This window comes from Haliaeetus leucocephalus, unplaced genomic scaffold (assembly GCF_000737465.1).
Source record: "Haliaeetus leucocephalus isolate CR32 unplaced genomic scaffold, Haliaeetus_leucocephalus-4.0 Scaffold228, whole genome shotgun sequence".
Taxonomy (NCBI): Eukaryota; Metazoa; Chordata; class Aves; order Accipitriformes; family Accipitridae; genus Haliaeetus; species Haliaeetus leucocephalus.
The window spans coordinates 20,721,109-20,742,671 of record NW_010972664.1 but is presented as its reverse complement, the minus strand read 5'-3'; the positions used below and the strand labels follow the sequence as shown (position 1 = coordinate 20,742,671).

The 21,563-nt window shown below is 46.8% G+C and overlaps 1 protein-coding gene across 1 annotated transcript in view; it reads right to left on the bottom strand.

The window, feature by feature from the left end:
* The window catches only part of VANGL1 (VANGL planar cell polarity protein 1), a 31,344-nt gene extending 10,029 nt beyond the window's left edge, over positions 1–21,315 (bottom strand). The window contains exons 1-3 of the mRNA XM_010567446.1: positions 21,022–21,315; positions 19,116–19,242; positions 15,695–16,302 (exon numbers count right to left, since the gene is read on the bottom strand). Of these exons, the coding sequence (XP_010565748.1) occupies positions 15,695–16,302; positions 19,116–19,242; positions 21,022–21,104 (818 nt within the window). The 5' untranslated portion in view covers positions 21,105–21,315. The remainder of the gene's footprint in view (positions 1–15,694; positions 16,303–19,115; positions 19,243–21,021) is intronic.
* Between the last annotated feature and the right edge of the window lie 248 nt (positions 21,316–21,563).

Sequence of the window (21,563 nt, the reverse complement as noted above, 5' to 3'; positions counted from 1 at the left end):
TCACCCACATCAAGGGGAAGCCTCACCCTGCAAAGTGCAGGACAGCCCTGCCCCACGCAGGAGCTGCAAAGCAACAAGAACCACCACTCCCCCCCCCAAAAGACACCGATGTCCCAAACATGGCAGAAAGGGACCCAACACACTTGTGCAACACAACATGCAAGGAGGAGGGTAACCTCAAGCAAATAAGCATCCAGAGGATGCCCTGAGGAGCGAGTAGGAGCAAAGCAAAATGCTAAGGAAGCCTGCTGTCTGTCTCCCGACAGAAATTCAGGTTTTTTGGGACTTTCCACTGCAGGGCAGACCCTCCGCTGCCTTACGAGCAAGGTGAAGTGGCTGCAGCAAGCCTCCTCTCCACCCACACGCCAGCTCCGAGGGGAATGGAAACTGGCAGCCTTCCCAGAGCCCGCGTTCGGAGGCTGTTTCCTTGCAGCAGTGTCTCAGGAGGAGTTCAGTACCATGTCGGTCACTGCATTCATTCACCCCACACTTCAGCTAACTGAGGCTTTCCTTGCATTTACGATTTTAGAAGAATGGGGAGGGGCAGGAAGAAAACGAACAGAAAGTTTCAATGCTTAATTGCCTGTTTGGAGAAGGTCAGAGTGAGCATCCTCCTCACGTCCTACGAAGAGGATCGGGCAGCCCAATATATTTCAGGCATCGTAACGAACTTCCAGAATACAGAAAAGCATATCAGGACACGAAAAGCATTTTCATGCAACAGTTCAGACTCAAAACCTATGACATGAGAAAAAGCCTCTTGCACAGGCCAGTGGCCTACTGGAAACCCAGTTTTCCTTGTAGGCAATAGCAGTAAGGGTCTACATTTCGTTGCTTTGCATTTTGTGTAGTTGGAGGGTTGCTTTTTCTTTTTTTTTAAAATTATTATTACTGCCCTGAAGAAGGCTGTGTCACAGCATGCTGCCAAGAAGGAAAGCAAACAACCAGACCCAACAGAAGCGCAGGGTACCTCAGTGGCATTTGGCAGCAGAGAAATGCAGAGACCTTTACAAACAGTAATGAATTAACTTTTACAGGGCATCCAAGGAAGTGGAGGAGGGGACTAAGTGACACAAAGGCAGCAACTATCGCCAATTTTTTTCTCTCAAAAGGTAAGTCAGGAGCAGTTTTGCCTGAATACTTGCTGCTACACGGAATTTTGATATCTAAGATCTTGCCATACTCTGTAGCTCAGAGGCCATTTTGACTTTGTATTTTCCTTCTGTGACACAGCTACACCAATACTGAAATTGGCTTTTTTAGAGGATTTCCAAGAAAACAAGCCAGTGCTATACTGAAGGAAAGAAGCCTGTTTATAATATCAAAATACTGGCTTTGGGCCATGCTCATTTCTAGAAAAAGCGTTTCGAGTCTTCTGAAGCAGTGGGGAAGGGTTAGTGAAAAAGAAAATAAGGAGAAGAAAAAAAAAAAAGATTGAAGCTACACCTCTACACCCAAAGTTGCCATTGGACACACTATGGTCAAACCCAGCGGGCTGCAGCAGCTGTCATTCACATGGTTTTAGCAGTTTTGTGCTTTCCTGCTAAGCTAGAAATGTAGCCTGTCATGGCACTATACCAACCATCAGCTAGGTGCTGTTAATCATCGAAGGCAGAGGAGTGCCTCATGCTTTTGGAACAGATACAGATATAAATACGCATCCAGAAAGAGCTGAGCTGTTTGCTGCCAGAGCACCCACTTCCTTACCTTGCTATGGATGCAAATCCTGCAGCATCAGAGTTTAAGGTGAGCCACACACTTAAAATCCACAGGGATAGTCAGAGAGGCCTGATCACTGCTGTGCTAATTGAGGGCTGAGGGCAAAGGAAGCTTGGGGTTATTTAATCAAATGGTTCCCAACACAGGCTCCTCTCCTCCAAACAACATTTTTTTTTTATGTTCTCCAAAACAGACACAGCATGAAAACAAGCCAAGGTCTCTGGGCACACAAAATACATGCCACAGCCAGTTGGGAAGCTTTGGCACCCCAGAGAGAAGTTGAGCAAGGATTGCACAAAGCAACCTTCCACACAGAGCCGGCTTTGCCTTTCCAGCAGTCTCCAGCCTACAACTGCAGCAAGCTTATCTACTGCAAAAGATGCTGAGGTCTCCTGGAACGCCGAGAGGCTCATCCACAGCACTTCTTACTCCCTAGCAGTGCTGTCAGCTCACACCGAACAGGCTCAGAAAACTTCTACGCCTTCCCAGAAGCACCCTACAATCACATGGCCCTCCCAGAAAATCCCTTTCCTTCACATACTCTTTTGCTAGGCACAGAGCTGGGGCTTAAGTTCCTGGTCCTTCACCACACTTGACTGCTCTTCCAAAGCAAAATCACCAGGACCGCAGCCTTGGAAATAAAACTGGAAATAGACAATTGAAATTAAAATGCTTCCTGCACCAACATCCCTGCTGAAATACAGAAGGTATTGCTACCATCCTCTACATAGACTTGCTACCCTGCTCTGCCTTCCATAGCTAGGGGGGAGGCCAGCACAGGCTGCCCAGACAGATGCTCCCCGGGCTGCAGTGCCACCCCAGGGGCCGTCTCCTGCATCTGGCACAGCACGGGGCATTTGGTACTCGCTGTTCTTCCCAAGCATCACCTTGGAGCAAGGCTCCCGAGAGGACTGAGGTTGTGCAGAAGCGCCTTGCAGCGCCGGCAGTAGCACCAATGCCTTAGCTACAGTTTTGTCCTCTCCAGTAAACAGAGCTGGAGTCAGATCTCAGCAGAGATGCCAAGACAAGGAACTCCTTCAGCAGCTGTGGCCAAACAAGCAGAGCAGAAAAATGCCTTTTGATCGTCGTAACTACAACAGCATTTCAGTTTGCTAGAGTCAAGAGAACAAGACCACAGCCCCTAGGAACAGGAAAACCACATTTTCTGGTCAGACAACCACAACTGAAGTCTCCACTCGGCTAAGGCAGGCAAGCGTAATCCTCGCCCTCCCCAGAACAGGCACCAGGTGACTGGGATGCAGCAAGTTTGTTTTAGACACCCGACTTCTGGCATTTGGTCAGGCAGGGAAGAGAATTTGCAAGGGTAAGCCTTTATCGGGGAAGGGAAGGAAACCTCAGCACAGTAACAGGTTGTCACTGTGATGGCAGCATGGCTGCTGCCCCCATGGAGTGAACATCCATCCATTAATGGTGCAATTTATATGGAGCCCAAACACATACAGGGTTTGTCCCACAGTTTTGCAGCAACCAGTCCCCATCTGTTCTCTCCCCTCCCAGCCTTTTAAAAAAAAAAAATAAAAGAACATGAATTTAAGCGTGTCCCCACCCATCCCCAACACTGGACATCTGAACAACTGTCACATGAATGTTCCAAGTTTAAGGAGAGCACCAGCCCGGTTTCCAGCCGCACATCTTCCCTTTTCTGCCCTGCATGGTCCAAGACACTGTGCTCTCCAACACACGCATTCTACGCCAAGTCTCATGTTTCCTAAGACAAAAAAAACAGAATCAACACACCAGCTGAGCAATACAGTAGTTCACTGCTGATGCAGAAAGGATTTCAACTTACGGATTTTCTGAGAGAGGGAGAGCAGGATTCATTTTCAGGTTGGTTTTTTTGTGTGTTTTCCTCAACAGCAGCCTAGCCAAAACCCTCCAGTATGGATGAAAAAGAAAATGACCCCTGCAAGTCTACTACTAATGTTGCTGTTATGTTCGAATCTTTTTATTTGGAAAAGAAGCTGTGAGTATGGAAACGAGAGCTTTAAAACAGAGGATTTTACAGGAGGGTATGACCAAACTTGGGGGGGGGGCAGAAATCCACTCCTTTATGTCATACGACCCAAACAAGCTACTTGTTTAAACCTCCCTGAAGAACCCTATAAAAGTATTCCCAGGCGAGTACTAAGAAGATGCTGCTACAGAAGTACAGAGTGCTAAGTTTTAGCAAGCAACTATAAAATCCCAGCAAACCCACAGGCATGCTCCCATTGCAATTCTCCTTCTGAGAAACTTTCCAGCCTGATACTTCAGGAAGTTAACTGGTCTTTAGGGTACCAGCATATGGACTGAATGTTTTTCCCAGTCACTTTTATTGGTAGAACTTCAAATTTCAATGAATGCTTTCCCAACAGCCACGCTGCCCTTGCTTCCACTTCCAACAGCTGAAGGTGGCAGCTCGTATAATTAACTAGGACAAAAACCCAAGACACTAGTGGTGATATATAGCGAGAAGGAAGAGGAGGAGGAGGAGAGCACAATCCTCTCACTTGAAATGCGGTCCCAAAGATCCTGTAATATGATTTACCAGGAAAACACAGTCACTGTGGTGAGGTCAGATACTGTGACAGCACCACACTTCTCTTCCTCAGTAACACAGTGAACATCTCATTTCACAGTATACAGTGCCAAGGGAGGCAAAGATCATAGGGACACTTGTTACCCCCATCATATTCAACAGACAGAAAATGAAATAAGAAACAAGCTGCAAAAGCCTAACATGAGTTTTAGAAACGATAGAGGTCCCAGGGCACCAGAAGAGCTTCCTATGGGAGGCAGGGGACTCTTCACAAGAAAGGAAAGACTTAAGCCCTTGCTGAGCCTAAGCGTCTTCCCAGGTTCACTTTACGCAATTCTAGGATGCCTTATTGCAACGGGTCAGCCTAGGTAACCAGAAAGGCTGTCTTCCAGCCCCCTCACAGACTAGCCAAGGGGAGTTCGTTAGCATGCGGCAAAGATACATTGCACTGATTACCTCAGCCCATCCACTGGAACGGGTATGTGAGCGTACAACAAGAGCAGCTTCAGGGGCTGCATCTGAAAGAGCAGCTTGCGAAAGCCTGAGCGGGCGGCACAACAAACCTCTCCCCCAGAAGGCTGAAGAAGCCAGCTGCCAGGAGAGCAGGCTCCAAAGCAAACCACTCGCATCCTCCTGCACCAAGACCGCCTCTCCAAGAGGAACAGTGTGTGCGGGTGGGTGTTTTCAAGCACTTACTCACCATGCAGATACCTAGCAGAACCACTAAATCTAAACGGTATAGCACATGGATTAGCCGGTGGACAAGAGCAGCTTTCAGGCACTAACAGCTTGGGCTGGATTTCAACCAGTTCCTCGCACACCAATAACCACAAGCAGATGCCCCAACAGCTCTCAAACTAGAGGCATCCACTTCCCTTTGATCATATACAACACATTCAGACAGGCAAAGGCACTACCTTCTCATCAGGCAGAGAGCAAACCCCTGCTACCAGCACCTCATTGCCCCAAGGTCTGCTGCGATGCAGAGAAGAAAGATGAGAGCAAAGGAGCTGCCTGTGCCCAGCCACGTATCTGCCATGTCCTAGACACCCACAGCAAACCAAACCAACGCCTGGCCAGACATCCACCCCTCAAGCCCAGCCCAGCACCCTCAGGAGCCGGTAATAGTTGAATCGGATCTGAAGAGCAGAAGCTACTGGATCCACGTGCTAGAGCTCAGAAATGGTTCTCCAAGTGCACTGCCAGCACAACAAGCAGTCTGCCTCCACGCCGCAATTTTGCAAAGTGGTGGGGCATCCTCAAGGGAGCCAGCGAGAATACTAACTTGCTTATTTAGGAGAGAAAAAAAAAATCAACTACCATCTGCTCACAGTGAAGCAAAACCAAAGCTGTGAAAAGCTTCCTTTATCTGTTGAGCAAATTGGCAGGTTGGGAAGGAGGGCAGTGAGAGAAAGAGCACAAAGGGGACGACTTCAGTGAACATATGATGGGAGGAAGCTGCTGTCAAGCCGTCCCCACAAACCTGCACAGCACGGCAGATACAGGCACACCAGAGAGATGCAGGTGCTGACAAAGCAGGGGCAAGCCGGCTGCCCCGGGCACCTGGGGGTGTTGCACCCAGCTGCCACCAGCCCAAGCAGGCTCCGCTTGTCCGCACCCAACGCGACACAGACCCGTGACCGATTTGAGAGTGTCAGGGACAATGCTGAAGTCTATCTTACAGATAACAATTTCCACAGCTGAGCAGACTATTGAGGCCAACGAGCCCTGTGGAAGGAGACCTGCATGGCTCAAGACGATAATTTAGAGTCCAGCCTCACAGCTGGAGATACGACTCTACACCAAGACCACAGCAATGAGCTGCCATCCTTGTGGTACACAGTGTCTGGCTCTGCAGCTTAAGAGACATTGCCTGGGGCAAGAGACCTGTCCCTCACGCTTGGGCCACAGCTGGTCCCCTGTAGGCCTGCTGGGTAGCAGAGGAGAAGCAAGGAAGGACTCGAGGGTCTCCTTTCCCCAAGCTCAGCAGAGGAGCACACTTTTGCAGACAGAGCCATGCACCACCAAGGACTGCTCCTGCTCTGCAGGCAGACTGCAGCAACACATATGCACAATCTGTCTCCTCACGCAGGCAGCAGCGGGATTGCTTTCAATTAAACCATCACTGCCATGAGAGGATGCTGTCCTGCCTCTTTCCCACTGCTCCATCGCACCTTTCTTATGCCACCATAAGCCCTTCTAACCCTTAAGCACCAGAAGGACAGTTAAAAAGACTGCAGAAATTGAGCTGGGCTAAATAACCTAGGAAGAAAGATACACAAACAAACTACAAAGCTACATAGATAATATAGAGTTGTAAGTTACTAGTTCCACGATTCAGATCCCTGTGCAACCAGACAAGATTTCTTTGGGAGGGGTGAGGAAGGATCAGACCGTTGACAGGGTATTTTTTGCAGCAGCATTAGTTTAAGTGATGTGAAACTATGATCAAACATTTATGTAATTGAGGGGTGTACCAAGTATTTATGAGGGAGGCTTAACCTCTTTCAAAAGTTTCTATACACTTGGTTATATTTAGGATTTAAGGAGTTTCAAACAAGTCAGGGGTGACACCAAGGAGTGCTTTACCTTCTCAACACAGGAGTCGGGAGCAAGACCAAGAGCTTACTCTGCATGCAAGAGTGAAAACAGGCACTTAGGGCAGACACATAAGGGATGAAATACCAGACTCCCAAGCCCTGAGCTACAGGGCACCCATTAGCCTCCAGCTCGAGCTTGTGAGCTGCTCAAGTGCCTAGGAACCTTGCAGCAGCAGGCAATACATGGTACCCTGCATTACCACTTCCAGTCCCTGGGAGTAGCATAATCCATGACAGCAATGCATTTCCTCTTCCTGACACACATGTATGCTCTGCCTCTGATTAGTCTGAGCCCCAAAAGAAAAAAAAAAAAAAAAAAAACGCAGGGACTGGCAGGTATGGCAAGAAGTTTATAAGAGTCTGCATTTTCAAAAGATAATTTAAAGCCTGACCATGCATCAAATAAGGCCAGAGTCTTCAGACAAGGAATTCTTTGAGTTACATTAATAGTTGTGAAGCAACTACGGGCGAGGTGGGTTTCGTTGTTCTTTTGTTGTTTGGGTTTGGTTTTTTTGGGGGGAGGGGGGCGCAGTTTGGTTGGTGGTTTGGTTTTTTTTTAAGTGAAAGCTAAGAAACACAACTTTAATTCCAATGAAACAACAGAAAGTGTTCAAAGTTTCTACTGGCAGAAAAACTTCAGTGCTATAATAGGACTTTAAATTTAGATGATGCTGCCATGAAACATCAGTATTCAGCTCCTGTTCCAACAGCAGCCTGGTAGGATGCTCTCTCAGGAAAGAGGACCACCTCTTACTTGACCCCAGCAGGGGACAGGATTAACGTGGCCAGACTTTGAATGAAGTTTGCCATTTGAGTCAATACAGCAGCTTTAACTTCTTCTAGTATTTCTCTCACAACACCTCCGAGTGTTATTTCCCTGCAAGCCTACCCCGACAGGCCTGAATAGGCAGCATCGATGCTACCCGCTAGCAGACCCTTGCACACAAATGAATATCAGCTTTCTTAAACTACAGCCCACTCTCCCTGCACAGCATCCCTCCACCACCCTGCTCCATCCCAGCAAGCTTTGCACAAGCAAGAGCCACCACATTTTATAGCCAGCGTAGAGCAACCCTACGAACAATGCCAGGGCTGCAGGGACATGGGCTGCAGTTCCAAGCTGAGCATCAAAAATCCAGTCCCAACAAGGATGCAGATGACCCTCTGCCAGGACTTCGGGAGCGCAAGCCGGAGTTGGAAGCCCCCAAACCGCAGCTAAGGACCTTACTGCTGTGCCAGGAGCCTGTTTTGCTGTCAGCTGGGGAATAGCTCTCCCCTGTCAGCTGAGGTCCCCACTTGACCTAAACTGCACAAGGGGAATTTAAGCACAGAGGTTCATTTAAGGGGAGTGAATGCTGGAGGGGGGATGAAGATATAAGCGAAAATATTGCCCTCGGTTTTGTGTATGTGTGTGTGTGGGGAAATTCTTTTACTACTACCCAGCTCCCTATTAACTCTTCCTTATTCCTTCAAGGGTAGGGTCAGGAATTAGCTTCCAGTTTTCTTGGACATTACTTGGTTGGGCTGTACGAGAACTGTAAATTCACAATTTCTTACACTTTTAACAAAAAGCAAGCCTCCTCCTTTTCCCCAAAGGGCACACAGCTCACTCCTTTGCAGAATATTTGTATTTCATCATTCACCACAAGAAACAGATGTCAAAGGTTGAGGGGGTGGATTTTTTTTTTTTTTTTTTTTCAGCTTTTGAAGATAAAAGTATCTTCACGGCCACAAAATTTGTTCAGCAGCTTAGGGAGACCATCTGTCTCTGTGGGTGGTACACACAGGCGCTTTGGAGGGCACCGACAGCAGGGGAAAAGAAATTACATGACAAACCCTTTAAGTACAGGGTAAGCTGGAGCACATGCTGTTCTTGTACTTCTGGGCAACGTTGATTCTGAAAGACAAACCAACAAGAAGCAAAATCTCTGCAGATGAAACCAACGGCATTTCCTCCACACCACCTCTTTCAGAAGGACAAAGCCTAGCAGTTCCCTGTCAGGCAGCAAGTAATAGCATACTAGCCAGGGGTATTAATAATTGACAGCAGGCCCTTCACTTACAAGTAGGCTTGTAAACTTTTAAAGTATTAAGTATTCAAAAAATGTGAGACTGCTCCAGGGTATAACAATCACCTTGCACCACTCGCCATTGCTGCCTGGTACGTCTGCAGGAGCACAATACGACTGGTACCTGGGCTGTGGTCTAGTACACTCAATTCCACACTCCTCCCAGGGAAAAGGAGAGGGGAGGTGGTGCATGCACAAGGGGTGCTGGGGCTGATCAAAGATCAAGATCAAACAAAGGAGGAGAGGGGTAGGAAGATGACTGTGGGCACTTCAGTTCCTGAGCTCTCTCATCTTTATCAAAACGAAGAGCAGCTCTATGTGTAAAGCCATATATAAAATCTTCGGAAAAGCATATGCAGAAAGGCATGGGGCTAGGAAAACATGCTCCTTTCAGAAAAGCAGAGCCCTCCCAGGCCTTGGAGACAGGCTTTACCACATCAGAAACTCCCAGATGAGTTGTGCACGCAGTCAGATACTGACAGTCCATCCTAGACTTTCCCCTCCCCTCTAATGAGAAGCACCTGGCACTCCTGGAGTCTGCTGCTCACTACTGTCACAAAGAAACATCCTCTTAATGAGCTGTTGCTCTGACCCAAGTAAGAAGTCCTAGCTGAACTCTGCTGACTGCACACCCCATGCACTACCAAACCGACCCTCGTAAAACAGAACAAGGCACCATTCCCATAACTCATCTGGAGCATCAAAGGAGACTGCTCCCTACGCAGCAGGGAACAGCACACATTTTTTTCAGAGGCCACTGGAAAATTCCCTTCTGCAATTCCACAGGTACCCTCATGGCAAGAGCAATCAGGTGAACTGCTCTCTGTGGCACCATCCTCCTGGAGGCGAGGCAGCAGACACAGGGGGGAAAGGTATGGCCTGTGACTAAGAATGACTAAGAACGCAGTTGCACGTCTTTTCCCATTAAGTCATTATTAGTTCAGCCCCAAGTCAGATCTTCCTTCCCTACTCCACGGCTACTCCATGGCATGGAGTGTTTGAAGGGTGCTAATGCTCAACTGCCCATGCCACACAACTGTGGACAGAGAGTTCTGCAAGCTCAGGAATGGGAGCATGGAGAAGCAGCCCAGCTGCAGAGATGATGAGTTGCAAAAAGGTGGTTGTAAACACCCAGCTATGTGAAGTGCTGCTGGAAAGACATTGGCTTGGAGGTCACAAGTCTGACACCTCTCAGTGCTAAAGAAGCTGCTCTGGAGCAGACAGCTCAGTTTCTTCAAGGAGCTTCACACTTGCAGATGCAATTAACACCCATTTAGCCGGCTATCCCAGAACTTCTTGGGAGGAGAGACTATTCAATGCTGGTGCTCATCAGGTTTGGTGATGGGCAGGGGACACACACAAATGCTCATCAGGGTGCCTTGCACTGATTTCAGGACAGAGAAAATGCATTCAGGAACCAGGCTAACTTCACACAGGCTGGAGGCTCTGGCGACAGAGCTGCTCTGCAAAGTCGCTAGTCTGTGGAAAATGCTGTTCTAGGAAGCTCCTGTAATCAAGGCATCAGGACAGTTAATAAGGTGTGTTGCTACAGAACAAGGTAAAAACTCATCAGCTCAATCTCTTTCATCACAGTGTTTATCACGACGGAAGATGGTGAGGGTTGAAGAAACCCCAAGGAGAAAGGAAGGTCAGTGTAACTCCTCTACTCCCTGGGAACGCAGACCAAGCAAATTGCACACAGGGTAGAAGGAAGAGCGTGCAAGCCCAGAGTGCCTCCAGCAGGATTTAGCTGGGCAGGTACAGCATTGCACTAGTGTGCACCTATGCTTGTTCTGCAGTCCCACTTCTGACTGCCCGACTGGAAACAGAAATGGCCCACAAGCATACGGGATCAGTCACACTATGATCAACCCATGCAATTAGACACACATTATGAAGTTCCTTCACCAGAAAACAGCAGGATTTCAGCAGCTGTTGCCTCAGGCAAGAGATCCAGCTTCCTAAACCCATGGCTAAGCTGATACATGTCACCATACTAGAAACAGAAACAAAAGTGTCTATATGCCATGGAAGCTTTCCTTTTGAGGCGTAGGGAGATTTTAGGACAACACAGCCTTGAGAGGAGTGTCGACACAACTCCAGGCAAGAGCACTGCGTACAGTTCAAATGTTGACCAGGTGTTCTTCATTAGAAAAATGTCACCCTTGATAAGGCGAGACATACTTGAGCAACACCCCATTGTTGCAAGATCAGATGTGCAAGGCTTACAAATGCGGGCTGGAGTATGAAGAAGCTTATTTCCACTCCTTAGCCCTCTACGCACTCCCTGACTAGGGAACACGGCCCCAGTGGCACCAAGGGACACAGACAAGAGAGCACTCCTCAGATTAGATCAGTAAATACTGACAGCCTAGAGATCAGTTTTATAAGCAACAGGTTCAATAGATACAAGACTGCCAAGCCAAAACAGCTGGGTCAAAAGTGACACCAGCTTCCACCATGCAATTCTGCTTCAGCTCTGGTTTGTATTAAAGCTAAAGGCTCATGCACCGCCTAAGAAACAGCTACTCCAGTTCAGCTGGGAGACAGGCTGGATGTTTTCCCCTTCTGCAAAACACGTATGCGTCTACTTTTTATGAGCATGTGCACGAGATTTCCCAATGAGATATTGATAATGCCTGCAGGGAAGGTACAGGCTGTTCAGTGACAGGTACCTGTTTTGAGGAAGCAGCTGCTCCCTTCCTGGATTTTTAAACCACAGTTCAGCAAACATCTGTCCAAATGCAGATGGGTAACACGGGTACAGGCAATGCTCTAACAGACCTTTTCTATACAGAGCTGCTATTTCCGAGCACTAAACTGCTCTTGATTAGATGGACAGAGAACATCAACCAGCTCACAGCCATCTGCAAAAACTGTACCCCTATTCCAAAGGCATACGGAGGCCTCCCACTAGCTTCTCAGCCAGTTGGTTCATAAAGGCAAGCCCATGCCAGGAAAGAGAAAAGCAGGCTGAAGCTCTCAGTACTTCATACAGCCCAACACATGATGAACTATCATGGCCTTGCTCCTCATATCCCTACTGCAAGGATGAGCAAAAGGGAGGAAAGACCCAGTCTCAGACATTTCTAACCTCAGAAAACCAAGGCTATACTGGAGCCCAACATTCAGTCTATGTGTAAGATCAGTAATTACCATGTGTTTGAAGCCATTCATTTTCTTGAGCTGTCTAGACTAGCAAAGCTCTAGGGTGGGGAAAGAGTATTCACTGGAGAGGAAGGGAATATGTTTAGCACCCTAACTACAGAAAAGGAGGGTTTTATCCAGCAACATCCTTCCTATGTAGTTTCTGAGCTATCCAGAAGGTACTCAACTGTGGATGACAGGCTCCATCAGTGTCCCTATCTGTAGGGACAAACCAAAGCCTCAGCTGCAAATCCAAGCCTCAGCTCACAAAAGTATCAGCCTTTCAACTGAAAAAGTTATCTACTGTCGCTCTCCCCCACCTTTGTTGTTGCTTCCAAGAGTCTCGCCAGCATCCCCACCCAACCTCTCGCATTTTCCCAGGCTTGACCTTTCTTGCATCTACTCTCTTCCCCGCTCTTTACCCATACATACCACCTTAAAGCGTTCCCCCTGCGTGGCAGCCCTTCCTACCAGAAGCAGCACAGCAATCAGTGAGCTGAGACTTGGCACCATGTTCACTGGGACTCCAATTTAATTTTTACCTCCCCCCCAAGCTCCTGAATCAATGCCAAAGGGAATGCTCGTTTTGGCAGTCAAGTCTCCCAGAAGAAAAGCTACAGCCAAAGTGCTGGGGGTGGGACCAAGCCAGCCTATTAATAGGTTGATTATAATATGAATTTGGGGAACTACTCCCAAATATGCTTACCCTCCTGGACCTAGAGGCCTCAGGGGTGGAGTGGAATACCTAACTCAGCACTTTCAGCTTCTTTGCTGCATTTGGAGCCAGGGAGGGTGGAAAATCCTGTCTGTACCCTGCCTGGCAAAAACATGGTTTTCCAGAAAAGGGTGGCTGAGCTATTGTTTTCTTCCCTTCTCCCCCAGAAAGTCTGTCTTCCTCATACTTACATAGCAGGTCCCTCTGCCTCATCAGAAAAGACCTAGAATTTGAAAGCTTCCACCTTGGATTAAAAAGGTTGATAGCAACAATTTTCCTGCGGAAAATCCAGAGCTACTCCAAGAAGCAACATTGAACAAGGTAAGATGTCTCAAGAGCCTTCTTGCCACCAGCTTCTCCAGAGCACCCTGGACAGTTGAGCAAGACAGACTCCATGAACAGCCAGGGAGCAAAACTTTGAAGATATCTGAGAGCGTGAAGAGGGCAAAAGGCTGGACTGAGGCAGCAAGGTTTTGATTTCAGGAGGCAGTCAGATTGCTATACCTGTTAAAGCATGCTTGCTCCTTCCAGGTGGCAGCCCACAACCTAAGACCCCTTTAAAAGTGCTGGGGTGAAGCAAGCACGCATGGTGGCAAATGGAGAGCCCAGAGGCAGCAACAAGTAGTATATGCATACTCCATCATAGCTACAACCACCTCTCCAGCACATCCATGAGGCTGCTTCTCCAGTCTTCCGGAATAAACCAAACTGTCCTTGCATGTCACCACATTTTCCCATCAACAGACCTCCCATTCCAGCCCCATGCCTCAGCCAGAGGCAGAAGGCAGCCCCTCGTGACCCTGACAATTCACCGACAAGCCTGTCAAGACCTTTACGGAAACTTTGCAAAATTATGCTGCAAAGATGTTCAAAAGTTCCCAAATTTCTCATGTTTTACATAAATATCTCACAATCCTAAGCCTCTAGAAGTTGAAGGAGATACCAACTACATACACTTCTTACAGCGTTTGTCACATTGGGGCCACACTCTGTATGAAGACCAGCAGCTCTCACCGTTAACACACAAGTAACTCTTCCTGTTGATTGTAGCAAGAGGGAGAGAGAATGAACTCTCCCTTAGCTGGGAGACACTTGGCCACTGATCAAACCTACACAGTTCTACCTTTACATTAGCAAAGATGGAAAAACACACAGGCTTCAAAACATGTGTCAATACATATTATACTCATCTTTCAGAAACTAAGGAAAAAGCAACACTAGTTTACCATTATTGGACACGCTTAGCAAGACACTCCTGTAACACAAGACACTGAAGCATCTACATGCTGCATGGTTTCGATTCAATATGCCAAACAAAATTGCAATCAGCTTGCCAACAAATGAAAAGTTATTAATTTTTCATACATCTCAGATTTCACCCTAGGTTTTACAACTCTTTGCTGCCCTCGCATCACCCAAGGCATTTCAAAACCTTGCTACAAAGAGAGAATTGGAGAGAACACCGTTTCTAACACATGTGCTACTAAATATTTAGGCCTTGATTCTCAAGCAAGTTCTTTGCCTCCAATGGCAAGGTTACTTACATGGTTAAAGCCAGGCATACAGACTTTGGCAGGCGTAGGATCTTAATTCCTCTGAACACAAACCCACAATCTACCACCGAGCAACAAGCAAACTCTCTCAAACCAAACCTGCACACTGTGTGTGTATATAGGTGTATATATACATGTACTGAACTTTCTGTGCGGAATTCACTTAAGAGAGAACTGCTGCAGCACACCTCAAGCCACAAAGCTGTGGCACAGGGGAACTCTTTGGTAGTCATCTCTCCATCTCCCTAGTCTTAAAGGCTACGCTGGATCTGCCATGTACCACAGAGTAAATTTTAAGTTTAAAAAAAAAAAAAGTTTCACAAGAAAACCAGCTGAGATTACTTCATTTTTTTTAATCCCTGAAGGTGACCTTTCATTAAGTCAATGGGAACACTTCCATTACACAAGAGGGGCTCTCCTTCACATTTTACAGAGAAGGAAAACACAGCAGAATCCAGACCTAGTCCACCCAAAAGGCCCTGAGTTCTTCCATTAAGCCAGAAACAACATCCAGGAGTCAACTCCCAGACTTGAGCTTCAACCACTAAATCTGCTTCAAAGCAATTCCATCGCTCAGCTAATGGCTGCAGGAGACTGTTCCTACATCCACTTAAACCAGCAGACACTAATCTCTCCATCTGCAATAGATACGCATGCCATAGGGGTCTGGACAGGATAAGCAGAACAGATGTTTAAGTGCACATACAGTCTGGGGAATCACCTTCAGAGCTCAGCTGCCTGCTTCACAGGGCACAGGAACTAAGACATTTCTAGAGAGCTTCACAGGACATGGGAACTAAGGAGATTGAGACGCCTGTCCTTTCTTATACCTTTGCTGAGGGAAGCATTAACCCCAGCAGGAAGGTGGAAGCAGGCATGCAGGTGTCACACCTATGGATATTGCACAGCTCCCAAACACTCCCAGATACATCTGACCCAGCAAACTGATCTATATCTATACCTAAACTGATCCATACAGAGCCGAAGAGCACAAGCCAGCCCTGGCTAAACAAGGAGGCCTTTCCCCTTTCCTCCAGTACGGAGACAGGGCAAGAAGCCCAGAGAAGGATCTTAAAGATCTCATCAGGCTTAGCCCAATGATCAGCCTGAAGTTGTACCATCAGCTCTTTCCATTTACAGAAATGCACAGACTCCTCTGAAGCAGGGACAACCTCTCCCACACTCACAGAGGGGAAGAGAGGTTCAGTTCGGTAACTGTGGAGAGACTCTAGGACTCCTCTGGGGGAAGATTCAGAAACCAGCAATATCGCATGTACAAAAGCAGTTGATGCTTCATGCTACAGCATAGCCACGCTTATCTACACCGCTGGACTTCAAGGCGTCGTACCTACCTCAAGTGCCCCAAGCTGTAGTATCGTGACTCTCCGTCTGTTGACCGAACTACCTTGACAGTGAACATGGGCTGCAGCTGCCGTAGCTCCAGCAGCACAATGGCCAGGTAGTGAATGAAGAGCAGAGCATCCACCAGAGACACCGCGTACTGTACTATTCCTTGGTAGTTGGTGTCCTTCGAGTCCAAGATGCGAACGCCGTAAAAGAGCCAGTAGGAAAACACAAACAGGAATATGAGGACCAACAGAAGGGCCCGAAACACAAACACCCTTGGTATATCTGCCTTGGGCTGGCGGAAGAACAGAGCCCAGGTCCCAATCAGAAGAATGAGGAGTTTAAATGCCACAGAGATGAATAGTCCCTCACAAACAGTACCACACGGCTCCAGATCATCCCGCCACAGGATCTGGGGTAACAGAATGAAGGCGATGGGGGTAAGGAAGACAAGAAGTCCGAGAACAGCTGCCACTGTTAAGCCCAGGTAACGTTTGCAGTCCAACCCAACACTGTCCTCCAGATCCTTACTGATCCGGGCAATGTCCTCCTGGGAAATACTGTGCTCAGAGGTGCCTGTGATTGCTGTTGTGGTCTCACCCCAGTTGTCATCCTGAGAGAGGAAGAGATAAACAAAAATAATATTGAAATAATCAGGTTATTCCTTCCAGGTCTTCTATTCTTCTTGCCTGGAAAGGGATTGCTACAACAGACTTAAGTCCCAGGGAAAAAAAAAAAAATAGCAAAAGCAACACTGTCAACATATTGAATAATCAACCCTGAAAATTAGGAAAGGTTTGGAAACAACAGCAACTTGTCCAAACCAGTGACTATAAACATTAGTGTTAAAAACTTGTTACTGTAGAGCAGGTAGCTCAGCTTGCTATACCACTCGCTGTACCCCAGCGGTTCCTCTTCCAGCACACTTAAGTAATATCACATAACTCTTGGAAACTGCAATAATCACCAGTTCCCATGTGCAGGGCAAGGACTAGCACTCTTCCAGCCCACAAATTCTGTGGTGCAAGTGCACCACAGAAGCACCTGGAAGGGAAATTTTCATTTCAGTGTTTCAAGCCAGTTGTTGTTGTTACACAATCAAAAACATGTTCACACATTATTTTTCCATCTGTAACAGAAGCAACCGCACTGCCAGCAAGTTCCTCCACTTTGTTTTCTTTTATTCTCCTCCACAGTAGCGCTGCCCTCAATAGCTGACATTCTAATAAAAGTTTAGTTAAACCAACAAATCACAGGTGGTCACAGAGGATATTTTCAGGCATGGGGCTTTAAGTTTAGAGGATCCTAGACTACCAAGTACCTCTGGTATTCGAGTCCAGGATATTGTCAGAAGCCACTCAGGCACAAAGAAGCTTCCCTGAAATACAGTCGCCATATAGTCAAGCTTGAGATCACATTACGTTTTCTGAAAGTCTCACTTCTTCCCTAGCTAATACTGGGGACTTCTGCAAGCTAGTTCTCCCATCCCACGATGCCTCCAATTGCTCCTTCCTGGTGCTGGCACAGCCAAAGAGTTACACTGACATGTATGGATTTGACTCACAGCTGCTGCTGGAGTGACTCATGCACATGAAGACTTCTGATGCTTCCCACAAACACACACCAAACAGTGGCAATACATGCGCAATGCTGCTTGGTACCTGACACCTTTGTAGCTGCAACACTCAGAAGCACACGTTTTGCTCTTCCTCCTACCCTCCTGCAGCTGGTGTCATTAACAGGATTTACACCTTCTCCCAGACTTCTGCAGCTACACATGCTGATCAAAGCATTTCATTTTAAAGAAACAGGCATAATTTTAAACCTTTATTCACTTCTTTAAAAAAGTCAGAAGAAAGACTCTTCAAGAATCTCTGGGAAAGGACTAGACAGAGGCAGCAGGACTACTCTGAACAACTCCAGGGATTTAACTTCTAATGCACTCCAAGACATGAATACCTCCCATGCCTAGAGCAGTAGGGTTTTGAGACAGACCAACCACAAACAGTCAGCATCTTGAATTAATACGAGGGGTTTTCTGAGTTGCTTCTCACCAAAACAGAGGCCCCAGAAGAGATACCTGCATTGTAGTATGTCCTGAAAAGCAGCATAATCCTATCACATTTCCCTCTTTGCCAGTGTCTTCAGTAAAGCAATCTAAGCATTTCAACTATTTTATGTTTATGCATGAAATAGCTCTGCATAGTTTCCTCCATTTGATGAACTGAGAAACTGCGTGGAAGACAGAAAGGACAGAAACACCACAGCAGCTTAAGGCTACAGCCCTGAAGACAACAGGCAACTCTAGTCTCAGTCTACCTCTTATAACAGCTCTTCCCATTTTAAAGTAGCATAAGCAAAAAAAAAATGTGCAGTTATTTGGAAATATAAGTCTAAATCTTTAGTGGTACAAAGTTGTTGTACCCAACCCAGGGCACCCTGCTCCCTAGCAGAGAAGTCTTGCTCATGCATCAACTTATTTCGCTTTGGCTTTAATTCAAATTGAGGAGGTCAGCGTGAAAACAAGAGCTTAAGAATTGACCAGCACTTTTAGATCTATTTGAAGTAATAGCTGGGACTCATGAAAACAAGCATCTGATGACAAAATACCAAATGGCAGTACATGAAGTGAGCCCACCCGTGGCTACACGAGTACTGTTACACGTGCTACCATACACAGATTGGGTGGAAACTAGGCATCACTTTTTTTTTTTTTTTTTTTTTTTTTTTGAAAGGGCAGAGGTGGAGCCCCACAGCTAAGGATTAACACACCCCAAATCCAGCCCAGGAGGCACTGAAACATCCTGCATTCTATATCTTGCAGCATCAGCCACTCTTTGAAAATGAATATGCACCTTCACATCAACTGCTAGAGCAGAAAGAGTACTGGATCCATCCTAGGTGCAATCTAAACTCAGCATTATTCCATTCTTTATTTAACTCAGTGTTAATGTACTAAATTCCACTGAGTTCATCCTCCTTCCCAGCTATTTCACATTACTTTACATTTCTTGCCTCCTTTCTCTATCGGGATCCTGGTCCTTATGCGCTTTACACAATTACCTAGAGCAAATCCTGCTTAAAAACAAAACTGCACATACAGGTGAAAGGGTTGACCTGAATAATGCACAGTGAGATGATGGAAACATATGTTTCTACAGAGCTTGGCAGATGATGCTCTGGAGACAGAGGCAAATTAGTGCCCCAGGAGTAGTCATATCAGCACTGGTGCTGTCAAAAATAATGCTTCTCAGAAAAGATAAAACTGATTGAGACCTTGGCTTTATGCATGAATAAAGGGTACCCATAAGTCATGATTCTTTACTAACAGCACGTGAGCAACACTTTTTTCCTACCCATGTGCCGGTAAGTCACAAGCTCTGTTCCAGAAATCACGCTCCACGTTTGCTTTCACTCCCTCCTTACCTGGCCCTCCTCTGCCCGAGAGGCATCGTTCCCAAGCAGCGGCTCTGCAGGAGGTGTCTGGATAGTGACGGACTTCTCAGACCGACTGCCGTCTTTGCTTCGCGGTGATTTGTGCCTGTCCCGACTCCTTTTCCAAACAGAGCAAGAGGAGAACAACGTTACCAGATAATTTCTGGAGCAGGGCCTGGAATCTGCTACACCTTTACCTGCAGCAGGTGCCCTAAGCTTTAGGTCATAGTCATGCTTGCCCATCTCTTGATCAATATTGACCCAATCTGTGACAAAGCTTTGGAAGAGGTAGAGAGGGACCTTGCCCAGAGCAGCCTACAGCCTGGTGGCTGGGACAGTCTACCCTCTCAGTGATCAGCGAGGGGAGCAAAGGGGACAGAGGTACACCCCCACCACCTCATCTTCTCTTAAAACAGCTTCTGCCAGTGCTGTGCTTGGAAGGGAAGGTCGCATTCTCCAAACAACTGGCAATTCCACTGGGGATTAACTAGTCTACACAGCTCTCCATCTGCAACAGTGTCTCACAGGGACATGTGCAGTTAACAGAAGGAATTAATCAAGACAGCTTTAGATCCTGCAACGTAGAGTCTTGCCAACTAGGACCTTAAAACTGTAGGACAATTGGTAAAGTTTATTTCCACCGGTTAATAACCCCCAGTTAACCTCTTACAAAGACAGCAAGAACATCAAGGGTACCAGGCTAGTCCTTACTTCCAGAATACCCTTGTAGACCTCACAGCTTCTTGTCTGAGGATGTGTCAAGATGAGTTAAGCTCCACCAACCTGCTCACCAATATTTTCCTCCCCCTTCCTGCCTGGACAGGAAAGCAGCCTTTAAACCAGAGACCCTCACTGTGCTCAGGGACTGGCTTAAAGCTCAGGAGCATCCAGTGTCCCAGCTCTGCTCTCTCCACTGCATCTCTCTTGGAATTCCCAAAGCCCAAAGGTTTCCTGGGATGAGACTTTTTCCTGTTCACAGGAAGAGGCTCTAGGATTTTTATGTTGTTTTGGGAACTTTGAAGGCATCTTTCCACATGGCATTCTAAGCTTCAAAGGGCCATCCATATTGGGGGTGGGGGTGTTAAGGAAGGGAGAAAAGGCAAACAAGATATGTTTTACTCAATAACTGGACTGCGAGCAAAGAGACTTCATTTCATGGAAGAATTACTTTTCCAACCACACAGGATAATTGCTTCTGAAATGCAAAGTTATTTTGGACCAGCTCAGTTCTAAGTTGCAAAGACTGTAAGTGGCACACATTTTGCATGTAAAACTAATGATGATGCAGGGAAAAAAAAAAGGATAATGTTTCCAAGTAATCAGAAGTTTCAGAGCAAGATGGTTTTTGAGGCTGCTGAACTACCACAACAGAGAGGACTTGCTCAGAAAAGCCAGACTTCTAATCCAATCAATGCCGATAAAGGACTTGTTGTGGACTCAAGTACCACTCAAATTCTATTAAAAAAACCCAACACATCAGCAACAGAATAGCCAGGAGGATGGTGGGGAGAGATAGAAAACCTTATTACACAATAAAGAAATGGCATCAGAAGAGAAAACCGGCAATTACTGGTTTAGGACGACTGACATCTTCTCCCCAGAGACTCTACTCATCCCTCGCACTTCAAGAGCAGAGTTAAGTGATCTTATCCTTCTGTTGGCACTATCCCAATCTTGCTGGCCATACGTTACCCCAGCCTGCATCCAACAGGTTGAATATCATTAAATTACCAGCATTATTGCTTTCAGTCTCTTCACTATGTTCCTTATAAGGACTCTCCACATGCATCTCCTCCATAGCTGTGGCCCCACTGATTTCATCCTGGCTTACAATTTTTTACCATGGGACATGTCCTAGCTTACAGCAGTAAGTAATTAAAAATAAACATTTCCTTACCCTTGTCTGTGGGCTTTTTTGGAGTGACCTGAGTAGTGGGAGTATCCCGAATATGTTGATTCTGTATCCATTGCAGCAGACATCAGGTCTGCACAGAAGGGGCACAGATTTTACTTAGAAGACAAGTTCCTGGTGCTCCTGAGGTGGAGTCCGTGGTAAAAGTGCTTTCCTGGGTACTCTTTGCTTCCCAGTCATCAGTGAGGTCTGGTCCTCAAAGAGTGAGCGAGCTTCACTTACGAGGAATCCGGTAAGAGGGGAGGGGAGGGAGGGTGCTCGGCTCCTCACGATCGACCTGAGGAAAGAAACAGGCATGGCAGTGCACTCTAAGCAAAGCAAGACATCATTCCTACTGCAGCAATTCCCTCACCCTAGCCACATGTCACCACTCATCTCACTGTGCCCAATTCACAAGCTTGTCCTGGCTGGTATCTCTCTTTCCGGTCTAGTGAAATACATGCATTTGTAGAGCTTTAAGCAAACTGATAAGGTATCTCTGTTTTGCAAAGTCTAGCCCATTCATCTAAAAATCCAGAAGAAACAGC